The following is an 11,953-nucleotide window of genomic DNA, read 5'->3' on the forward strand; positions in this document are numbered from 1 at the left end:
TGCAGTGATGTGCCACGGCTGCGATGCCCACCGACGATAAACGTTTTCCAATGAGCTATAAATAACGCCAAAGTATGGAGAGGTCACTATCGATTTTCATGAAGTGCAATTCTGCTCAGGCTCCCTGTGTCCCCTCTTTTGTTCCTATCAATAGGTCATCTTGTAGAAGCAGAGAATGTTTTCTTCAAAGAGATGGTAGTGAAAGTCGGGATTTCTCTTCCACAGAGAGTTTGGTGAGCTCAATCATGAAAGGGAACAGTAGTGACCCGCGAGGAACTGTTCTGGGACCTCTGTTCTTTGTGATTTTTGTAAGTGACGTGGATAAGTAAGTGGAAGGGTGGGTTAGTAAGTTTTCCGATGGCTCGAAGGTTCTGGAGTGGTACAGAATGTGGAGGGCTATTGTAGGTGCAACAGGACATTGACAGACTGCAAAATGGTGCTCATAAGTGGCAGATGGAGATCAGCCTTGAAAAGTGTAAAGTGATGCTGCTGCCAGCTCGAATGTGAAACCAGAATACCGAGTTAAAGGCAGGATTTCTGGCAGTGTGGAAAAACTGGACGTTGGTGTCCATGTCAACAGATCCCTCAAAGTTGCCACTCCGGTTGATAGGGCTGTTAAGAAGTCGGATGGTGTGTTGGCTTTCATTAACGGGGTGGGTGGGGGGGTTGGGTTTAAGAGCCACGAGGTTATGCAGCAGCTCTGGACATCCCTGATTAGACCACACTTGGAATATTGTGTCCAGTTTTGGTCACCTCTTGGAAAGGGTGTACAGGAAATTTATTAGGATGTTGCCTGGACTGGAATGCAAGTCTTATGAAGAACAGAGCTCGGACTTTTCTCATTGGAGTGAAGAAGGATGAAAGTTGGCTATGACAGTGGTGTACAAGATGGTGAGAGGCATAAATACAATGGATAGCCAGACCTTTTTGTTTAGGCAGAAATGGCTATCTCAAGTGGGGCATCATTTGGAGGAATGTTTCAGGGAGATGTCAGTGGGAGGTTCTTTACACAGAGAGTGATGGGTATGTGGAATGCACTGCCAGCAGTGGTAGTACAATAGGGACATTTATGCAATGCTTGAATAGGCACGTGGAAGATCGTACAAATTTAGAGCATGTAGGTTAGTCTGATCTTAGATTAGGATAAATGGTCGGCACAACACTAAGGGCCAAAGGGCCTGTACTGCGCTGTACTGTTCTATGTTCTATGTTCTATGAAAGCATTTACACAGACTGTAGATGGATTTTGATCTGTCAGAAAGGTGAGGGCTATGAAGAATCCGGCATGGAAGACGATTTGAGACTGAGAGCAGATCAGCTCTGATCTTAGAGAAGAGTAAGGCAGGCGTGTGTGTTGATTGACATGTTCCTGTTTCTGATGTTCTCACATTATGTTGTTGGAAAGTTAGTGGATGCTATTTTCCTGGATGTTCTGTTATTGAATATTGTAGTCACTGAGAGCAACGGATGTTGTTAGCCATCTCTGGGGAGGTATCTGGGTTGTATTAGCAGTGCAGCTGGGCCGACAACATGACCAACAAATGAAGCACAAGCCCTGCGGAGAGGGCAGGTCTGTAGAGAAACATGAGGGGCTTCTTTCATATCCAGCCTGGGTTTTCCAATTTACACTTTGCACATTTCCCAAACCATGTGTGACAGTCTGGAGGTACAAAAATGTCTTCTCTGTTTCTGTCCACCAGGTGATAGCAGTAAGTGGCCTGCTCCTGACTATCAGGTTTGAAGGACTGAATGGAACACAGAAACATGGGACTGAAGATCAGGAGTGGGTCATCAGAAAGTTTGAACTTTCTCCACCAGGCCGATCAGGTTGCTCTCAGCTCCACTTTCCTGTCTGTACCCCATTATCCATGACTCACTACTCTGTCAAATATTTAGCTAGCTCAGCATTGAATAAATGAAAAGAAACAAATATAACCTAAAATTCTGGAGAAGGGAATTCCCATTTGAAATTCCCTTTTTAGAATTTCTCCTCAGCCCACTTGTAGAATCAGAGAGTCATGCAACATGGACCCTTTACTCCAGCTTGCCCACACCAACCACATATCCCAATTTGATCTAGTCCCATTTGCCGCCATTTGTCCTATATCCCACTGAATCATTCCGATTTATTTATCTAGAACAAAGAAAATTTACAGTCCAGAGCAGCGCCTTCGTCCTCCAAGCCTGAGTCGTTCCAAATGTACTGTCAGAACTTATCAGTCAATTCCAAAACCTCTTTCCCTACCTATTCATACATTCCAGACGCATGTTAAATGCATCTACCGTGCCTGCCTCTACCATCTCTGCTGGCAATGCGTTCCAAACGCCCACCACCCTCTGTGTGAAGTGCTTTCCGCATGTATCCCCCTTAAACTTGCCAGCTCTCTCCTTGAAAACGTGACCTCTCGTTATTGAATCCTTCACCCTGTGAAAGAGCTTATCTCTATCCCTGTCTATATCCTTCATGACTTTGTAGACCTCAATCAGGTCACTCATAAATCTCCTTTTTTGAAAAAAAATAAGCCTAACCTACTCAACATTTCTTCATAGCTAGCATCTTCCATACCAGGCAACATCTATCCAGATATATTCTAAATGTGCAATTCGATCCGCTTTCAACACTTATCTGACAACGTTTTCTGTACACGCACCACCTTCTGCATGAAAAAGATAACTTTACGGTCCCTTCCAAATCTTACCACTGTCACCTTCAATCTGTGCCGTCTAGTTCTGGATTCCCCTACCCTGGGAAAATGATCTTGGACTTTCAGAGTATCCATACCGCTCAGGATTTTATAAACCACTTTCCTGTCACCCCTCAGCCACCGAAATTCCAGGGGAAAAAAGAACCTCAACCTGTTCATCCTCTTCCTGAGGCTCAAACCTTCCAGTACCGGAACATCATTGTAAGTCTTTATTGCGCCCTCTCAACATCCTCCCATCAACACAGCCAACTGAATTGTACGCAGTATTCTTAAAGTGGCCTGACAAGCGTGCTGTACTGGCGCAACATGCCACATCAACTTCGATACTCAATGTTCTGACCGATTAAGTCACGCATGCTAAACGTGTGATTCACCACTCTGTCTACCAACAACTCCACCTTGAAGGAACTATGAATCTGCACCTGTTGGCATCTTTGTTCGTCAACATTCTTCAGGGCACTACCCTGCTATAACTTAACGAAAATTCAAAACGTCTCAAATATCGAACTTAAACTCTATGCACCAGTCCTTGGTGCTTTGATGGTCAACGGTGCTGTTGTACTCTGAGACAATCTTCTTCGCTGTCCACGACACCACTTTTTTGATGTAAACTGTAAACTTTCTAACCATGCCTCCAATATTTATTTCCAAGTCATTTGTATACATGATGAAAAGCAATGAGAGCAGCAATGATTCTTTCAGCGCACCGCTGGCCACAGGCCTCTAGACTGGAAAACAAACTGTAACTTTCAATCCAATTTTGTATCCAATTAGTTAACTTTCCATGTGATCGAACCTTACTGATCTCTCTACGATGCAGAACCTTGTTAAACGCCGTGCTGAAGTCTGTGTAAACTGGGCACACCACAGTGCCTTCGTGAATCGTCTTTGCCACCTCTTCAAAATACTCAATCATGTCAAAGAGACATGATTTCCGTCACGCAAAGGCATGCTGATTATCCCGAATCAGTCCTTGTCTTTCCAAATGCATGTAAATCCAATCCCTCAGAATCCCCTCCAACAACTACAGGACACTGATGTTAGGCTCATTGAGTCGTTAATTTGTCCTGTGTTTGGATCACTGTTCCGTGTTAGATTAGATTACATTACAGTGTGGAAACAGGCCCTTCGGCCCAACACGTCCACCCCGACCCACCGAAGCGCAACCCGCCCATACCCCTACACTTACCCCTACCTAGCACTACGGGCAATTTAGCATGGCCAATTCACCTGACCTGCACATCTTTGGACTGTGGGAGGAAACCGGAGCACCCGGAGGAAACCCACGCAGACACGGGGAGAATGTTCAAACTCCACACAGTCAGTCGCCTGAGGTGGTGAATTGAAACCGGGTCTCTGGCGCTGTGAGGCAGCAGTGCTAACCACTGTGCCACCGTGCCACCCACTAGGTGTGTTCTAGTACTATACCTCCACTGGTCACAAAAATGTTTTAATTAGAACTAGTTTGGTGGTATGACCAATGATAAAGTTCTCATAGTGTGTCAGGGTCAGTGTGAGGAACAAGTCAGGCAGATTTCTTCAATCTGCTAAAATAAACGCACGTGTATGACCAAAACAAGTTTACTCAAACTATGATGGAAAGAAGAGAGACAAGAGGATATTGCAAATATGCACATTGATATTTCATGGTGAAAAATACTGCGGAACACACAAACACACACACACACACACAAACACACACACACATACATACACACACGCACACACACAGACACATACACACAACACACACACACACACGCACACACGCACACATAAACGTGTTTTGTTCAAATGTTGTTCTACTTGTAGAGTCAGAGAGTCGTACAGCATGGAGACAGGCTCCTTCATCCAAACTGGTCCATGTTGACCCGAATGTCCATCCACGCTAACCATTTCCCTACACTTGACGCATAAGCTTCGGAACCTTTCCTATCCATGTACTTGCCCAAATGCGTTTTAAGGATTGTTAATGTAAATGCCTCAACCACTTCCACTGGCAGCTCTTTCCATATGTGTACCACCCCCTGTGCAAAAAAGTTGCCCCTCAGGTTAGCTTTTATTTTTTTCCTCTCTAACCTTAAACTGATGCTTTCTAATCCTACATTGAATTAGATTAGATTACTTACAGTGTGGAAACAGGCCCTTCGGCCCAACAGGTCCAAACCGACCCGCCGAAGCGCAACCCACCCATATCCTTACATTTACCCCTTACCTAACACTACGGGCAATTTAGCATGTCTAATTCACCTGACCTACACATCTTTGGACTGTGGGAGGAAACCGGAGCACTCGGAGGAAACCCAAGCAGACACGGGGAGAACGTGCAAACTCCACACAGTCAGTCGCCTGAGGCGGGAATTGAACCCAGGTCTCTGGCGCTGAGGCAGCAGTGCTAACCACTGTGCCACCGTGCCGCCCACAATTCCTCGATTCCCCAGCTCTTGGTGGGGGGGGGGGCGGGGGGGTGAATCCATTGATCACATCAATGCCTCTCATAATCTTGTACATTATTTTTAACAACCCCCCTTAGTCTCCTATGCTCTAACGAAAAATATCATAGCTTTTACAACCTCTCCCTGTTACTCAGACCATTGGGTAAACATCCTTGTAAATTTCTTCTGCAATCTTTCCAATTTAAAAGATATTTCCTTTACCAATGAGACCACAACTAAACATAACACAAGTTTGGCCTCACCAACGTCCTATATAACTGCAGCATAACTTCCAAACATCTATGGTCCATGCACTGACTGATGAATGGCCGTGTGCCAAAGCCTTCTTCACCGATGATTTCACTTTCAGAGAACCATGCATCTGAATTTCACGGTCCCTCTGTTGCACTATATCATTTAAGGTCCTGCTATTCAACATGAAATTCTTCATTTATTTGACTTTCCAAAATGCAAGACCTCACACATACCTATATTAATCTTCGATCTGACAGTTCTCGACGCAATTCCCCAGGTAATCAAGGTCTTGCTGCAATTTCTTATAACCTTCCTCATTGTCCACAATACCACCTATTTTAGTGTCATCATTAAACATTGTCAGCAATATCATTGATATGGATAACAAACAGCAATGGGCCCAGCACTGATCCCTGAGGCACTCCATTATTCACAGGCCTCCAGCACCCTTCCACTATTACCTTCTGCTTTCTACCATCAAGCTAACTGTCTGTACAATTTGCCAACTCCCCCGGATTCCATATGATCGAACCTCCCCGAAAAGCCGATCAAGGGAACAACATCAAAGGACTCACTAAATTCCAAGGAGACTACTTCTACCGCTCTGCCCTCACCAACCTTCCTGGTTACTTCATCAAAGAGCTCAAAACATTGTGAGGCATCATTTCTCATTCACAATGCCATGCAATATTTCCAGTTTGAAAACAATTACTAATAAGGCATACATGCTTTTAGAAAAATAGGATTTGATTAGGAATAGTTATTATTTATTTCATTAAAAATATTATTAATCCTTATTAAAATATAGAATAAGTATTCCTAATTAAATCATATCTTTCAAATGCATGTATATATTATCCCTCAGCCCTCAAGTAACCTGCCTACCACGGATGTTAGGCTTACTGGTCTATAGTTCCCAGGTTTTTCTGTGCTTCCCTTCTTGCAAAAGGGCACGACATTCGCTACCCTCCACTCTTCTGGGACCTCACCTGTAACTAACAATGATGCAAAAATATCAGCCAGGGCCCGCGTAGTTTCTTCTCTCCCCTCTTGCCATTTTCTTTGATACATCTGGTCAGGACCAGGAGATTTATTCACCTTCATACATACTAATACATCCTACACCTCGTCTACTGTGACATGGGCTATCCCCAAGAAAGCTCCAAGAACTTCCCTAAGCTCCCAAGTCGTCATGTCTTTCTTCACGGTAAACACAGTGGAGAGGTACTCATTGAGACCCTCACCCACCTCCACATATGTTCTACGTATACATACCCACTTTGGTCCTTGAGGGGTCATATTCTAATCATAGCTCTTCTCTTTTCTTTAATATACTTAACCTCTTTGGATTCACCCTAATCTTCTAAACCAAGACTATCTGATACACTCTTTTCTCCCTCCTGATTGCCTTCTTTAAAAAACTCGTTCACTCGTGTAGACCTCCAGGGATTCCCTTGTTCCCAGCTGCCTACACCTGAGCCACGCTTCCTTTTTGCTGCTTAATGCCTCAATATATCTTGTCATCCAGAGTACCCTCTTCCTGCCAACCTTCGCTCTACCCTCGCAGGAACATATAGACCTTGAATTCTAGCCATCTCACTTTTAAAGGCCTCCCACCCGACTGAAGTCCCTTTGCCTGTAAACAAACTACTCCAATCAACCTCTGCAAACTCCTGTCTCATTCTGTCACAATTCACCTTTCCCCAAGTTATAACTTGCATCTGTGGACCAGTTTGTCCCTGTCCATAACTATTTTAAAATGAACACAACACTAATCACCAGTACCAAAATGGTCCCCCACTGTCACCTCACTCACATGTCCTGCTCTCGTTCCCAAGAGTAGATCTAAATTTTCCCCTTCCTGAGTAGGGCACTCTACATATTGCTTGGGAAACGTTCCTGAAAGGGTTTAATCGATTCACCCCATCTTAACCCTTACTTTTTGTCAGTCCTAGTCTATATTAAGAAAATTACAATCTCCTACTATGCCAATCCTATTGCGCCTGCAAGTCTCCCCAGTCTCTCTACGTACTTTTGTTTCTCTAATTCTCCGTTTTCTATTTGGTGAACTCCTGTACAATCCCAATAATATCACCATCCCTTTCTTATTTCTTAGCTCCACCCGCAAAGTCTCAATGGATGATCCATCTGTTATTTTATCTGATCACTTTTGTGATCGCGACATGATCAAAAATGCAACGGCCTTCCCATCCTTCCACCATCTCCGTCCCTCCTGAAACCCCGGTGCACAAACACATTAAGCTGCCAGTCCTGTCCCTCTCACGTAACTATCCACGCCCTGTTAGTGCTCTTGCATTGAAACAGATACAATTTAATCCTAAATGTTTTCTTTGCTGTGTGTCATGTTCCAGCCTGACCTGTATCTTCACTTTACTGTTTTTGATTACTGATCTCCTTCCAGCTTTATACTGCTGTTGAGGATCCCATGCCTTCCCCCACTCCAGCCCATCTCGTTGAAACTCTCCCTTGTCGCACGAGCTAATCTGCCTGCCACGGTATTGATCCCCCTCCAGTTCAGGTACATCCCGTCTTTCTTGAACAGGTCACCTCTGTCCCACAAAAGATCCAATGATCGAAAACTCTGAATCCCTATTCCCTGCATCAATTCTTTAGCCATCCATTCTTCTGCCATATCCTCCTGTTCTTAGCCTCACTAACACGAACCATTCGAAATAATTCTGAGATTACCACTGTTGTGGTACTGGCTTTTATTCTAAATCTCTACAATCATTCTGCAGAACCTCATCCGTATTTCTACCTATATCATTTGTACGAACGTTCACAATGACTTCTGAGCGCGCCCCATCCCCGTGAGAACGTTTTGCAGCCGCTCCAAGTCATCCTGGACCCTGGCACATGGGAGGTTCCCCACCATCCTGGATTCACATTTGCAGTCAAAAATTCCTATCTGTCCCCCTCTCTATCTAGTCTGGATAATTATTTCTGAAGTTGTTCTGCCTGCACACACTTCTGACAATAGGATTCCTTCCTGGAACAGTTGGGTTTGGCTGAATGGCTTTGCTTCAGGCAAGTAGTGATTCCAATGAATCCTCATCAAGTATCCTCCATAGTGGATTTTCTGGACTTTCTTTTTTTCGCTCGCACGTATTGCTCTGATGAGAGACAGGGAAAGAGAAAGGGAGTAATACAATGTTCCTTCTCAGTCAGGTTACATCTTTCCTTTTCTGAGTTGAATTCGTAACGTTATCAGATCCTAAACTGGGCCATGTCTGAACATTGTCTGAACTAGATGCTTCTACCACATTCCCTGCTCCACGCAGGTGTCTCATTGCTACTGTCATGCACAGAATAATTTCAAAAACAAAAAAATGCCCCTACTTGATTTGAAGATGTGTTTATATGTGCCTGAGTAATTTAAAAGTAAAACGTTTAATCTCTTCACAGTATTTGTTAAAATATATGTGTCTTATTCAACAAATGCAGAAATTACTGGAAAATCTTGGCGATCTGGCAGCATAAATGAAGAGAAATCAGAGTTAACGTTTCCGCTCCAGTGTACCTTGCCTCCGAACATCTTTTATCCTTAAATTAATTCCCCAGTTTTATTCTCCCACATGAGAGGAAAAGCGATCAAGTATTCACCATGATCTTATATGGTAAATAAGAACATCTCTCATTCTCCGGCCTAAATTGTTAATCCTTCATAACATAATGCCTTCATCCCAAGACCGAGTAAACACAGACATTTTTGAAAATTGATCAAGCAATTTTGCACTATTTTACTGTTTAGTTGATCATTGCTTCAAACATTAGATGTCGTCTCAGCGATGCCCCATTCAGATGCAGTAAAATGTTCCACATTAAATATGATACCCTTTGTCAGAAGCAGCATCATTCAACTTAACTTCCAAATCACTTGCTGCATCTGCAGATTAACCTGATTTGATTCATGTATCTGTAATATGGAAACCGCCTGTATCACAGAGTTCTGCAATCTCTCTCAATTTAAATTGATTACCATTGTTTTATCCTTCCTGCCAAAACAGACAATTCACCTTATGTTATTTCTACTCACTAACCTTCCCTGTCTATATCATGTTGCAGACCCACTACCTCCATTTGACGATACATTGAATGACCATCTTGGTGTATGCACTAGTTGAGCTACAAGCTATTCAGTCCCTTCTCTCAGAACTTTGATAATGATTATTGATCATTGATGATCCCACAGTGATCTCTGAGGCACTCCACCAGTTACAGCTTTGGAACCTGAAATTTAACATTCATCTCTACTCTCTATTTACTGTTAGCGACAGTTTTCCTGTTCCTGTGCAGCAGCTCATGCGGTTTGAATGGCCTACTCCTGAGCTGTTGAATGTACTCAGCGTGCTGAATTACTTCATTCTATATTCCTGTGCAACTCCTTCGAGGGGCAAAATTGTCTCCTCCCGTATCATTGTAACAAGTTTGTGTGGCTGAATGGGGTGGTCCTCTACCCTGTAGCAGCCTCAAGGGGTGGATTGAGGAACAACATTTGCTGTGGAGAGAGCAGTATATCTCTATGACAGCCTCGCGGGATATATTGAGAGAGCAACACATGAGGTAGAGGCAGCAGTATGTCTCTGTAACAGCCTCGAGGGTGGATTGAGTGAACAACATATGGGGTAGGGGCAGCAGTATATCTCTGTAACAGCCTCGAGAGTGGATTGAGGGAAAGATAGATGGGGCATGGGAAGCAGTATATCTCTGTAACAGCCTCGAGAGTGGATTGAGGGAACAACGGATGGAGTAGGGGCAGCAGTATTTTCTCTAACAGCCTCGAGGATTGGAACTGGGAGAAGAACAGATAGGGTGGGGCAGCATTATATCTCTGTAACAGCCTCGAGTGCTGGAATTGAGAAAATAACAGATAGGGTAGGGGCAGCAGTATGTTTCTGTAACAGCCTCGAGGGTGGATTGAGGGGAAAATAGATGGGGTAAGGACAGCAGTGTATCTCTGTAACAGCCTCGAGAGTGGATTGAGGGAACAACAGATGGGGTAGAGGCAGCAGTATATCTCTGTAACAGCCTCGAGAGTGGATTGAGAGAACAACAGGTGGGGCAGGGGCAGTAGTATATCTCTGTAACAGCCTCGAGGGTGGATTGAGGGAACAACAGATGGGGTAGGGGCAGCAGTATTTCTTTGTAAAGCCTCGAGAGTGGATTGAGAGAACAACAGATGGGGTAGGGGCATCAGTATATCTCTGTAACAGCCTCGAGACGGTATTGAGGGAGCAGCAGATGGGGTAGGGGCAGCAGTATATCTCTGTAACAGCCTCGAGACGGTATTGAGGGAGCAGCAGATGGGGTAGGGGCAGCAGTATATCTCTGTAACAGCCTCGAGAGGGTATTGAGGAAACAACACTTGGGATAGGGGCAGCAGTATATTTCTGTAACCATGATTTGGAGATGCCGGTGTTGGACTGGGGTGTACAAAGTTAAAAATCACACAACACCAGGTTATAGTCCAACAGGTTTAATTGGAAGCACACTAGCTTTCGGAGCGACGCTCCTTCATCAGGTGATTGTGGAGGGCTCGATCGTAACACAGAATTTATAGCAAATATTTGCAGTGTGATGTAACTGAAATTATACATTGAAGAATTGATTGTCTGCTAAGCCTTTCATCTGTTAGAATACAGTGATAGTTTCACTTCTTTCATGTGTAAATCACAAAACCCTTTTTTTTAAAAGTTGCATTCTCAGGTGACCTGCAACACATTATCAATGAGGATGAGCACCTCACCAAGACTTTCCCCACACCTCCACTACTTGCCTTTAAACAACCGCCAAACCTCAAACAGATCATTGTTCGTAGCAAACTGCCCGGCTTTCAGGACAACTCCATACAACCCTGTCACGGTGGACGCTGCAAAACGTGTCAGATTGTGGACATAGATACCACTATTACGCGTGGCAACACATCCCACCGTGTAAATGGCAGGTACTCATGTGACTCAGCCAACATTGTATATCTTATACTTTGCAGGCAGGGATGTCCGGAGGCATGGTACATTGGGGAAACAGAGCAAAGGCTACGACAACGGATGAATGGGCACCGCACAACAATCAACAGACAGGAGGGTTCCCTCCCAGTTGGGGAACACTTCAGTGGTCCAGGACATTCAGCCTCGCACCTTCGGGTGACCATCCTCCAAGGTGGACTTCGGGACAGGCAGCAGAGGAAAGTGGCCGAGCAGAGGCTGATAGCTAAGTTCGGTACCCAAAGGGATGGCCTCAACCAGGAACTTGGGTTCATGTCACATTACAGGTGATAACCATTGCACTACACACACATACACAGATATTCCTACACACACACACACTGACATACACACGGTCACCGATACACACAGACGCGCACACAGACACCCACACACACCCTTATAGACACACAGACTCCCACACATGCACCCCCTCACAGACTTAAGACACTCTGCACTCACTACACACACACACACACACACACACACACACATACGCACTTTCTCACACTCACAACCCCCACCCCAGACAGAGACACACACAGACAGACAA

General features: G+C 44.5%; 1 protein-coding gene across 1 annotated transcript in view; it reads left to right on the forward strand.

Annotated features, from left to right (window-relative positions):
• The window catches only part of LOC148136669 (uncharacterized), a 103,169-nt gene extending 91,478 nt beyond the window's left edge, over window positions 1–11,691 (forward strand). Inside the window, exon 2 of the mRNA XM_087983357.1 lies at window positions 11,111–11,691. Coding sequence (XP_087839483.1) covers window positions 11,111–11,691 — 581 coding nt within the window. The remainder of the gene's footprint in view (window positions 1–11,110) is intronic.
• The last annotated feature ends 262 nt before the right edge of the window (window positions 11,692–11,953 follow it).

This window comes from Chiloscyllium plagiosum, unplaced genomic scaffold (assembly GCF_037043375.1).
Source record: "Chiloscyllium plagiosum isolate Xiang-an unplaced genomic scaffold, Cpla_swu_hap1 HiC_scaffold_45, whole genome shotgun sequence".
Taxonomy (NCBI): Eukaryota; Metazoa; Chordata; class Chondrichthyes; order Orectolobiformes; family Hemiscylliidae; genus Chiloscyllium; species Chiloscyllium plagiosum.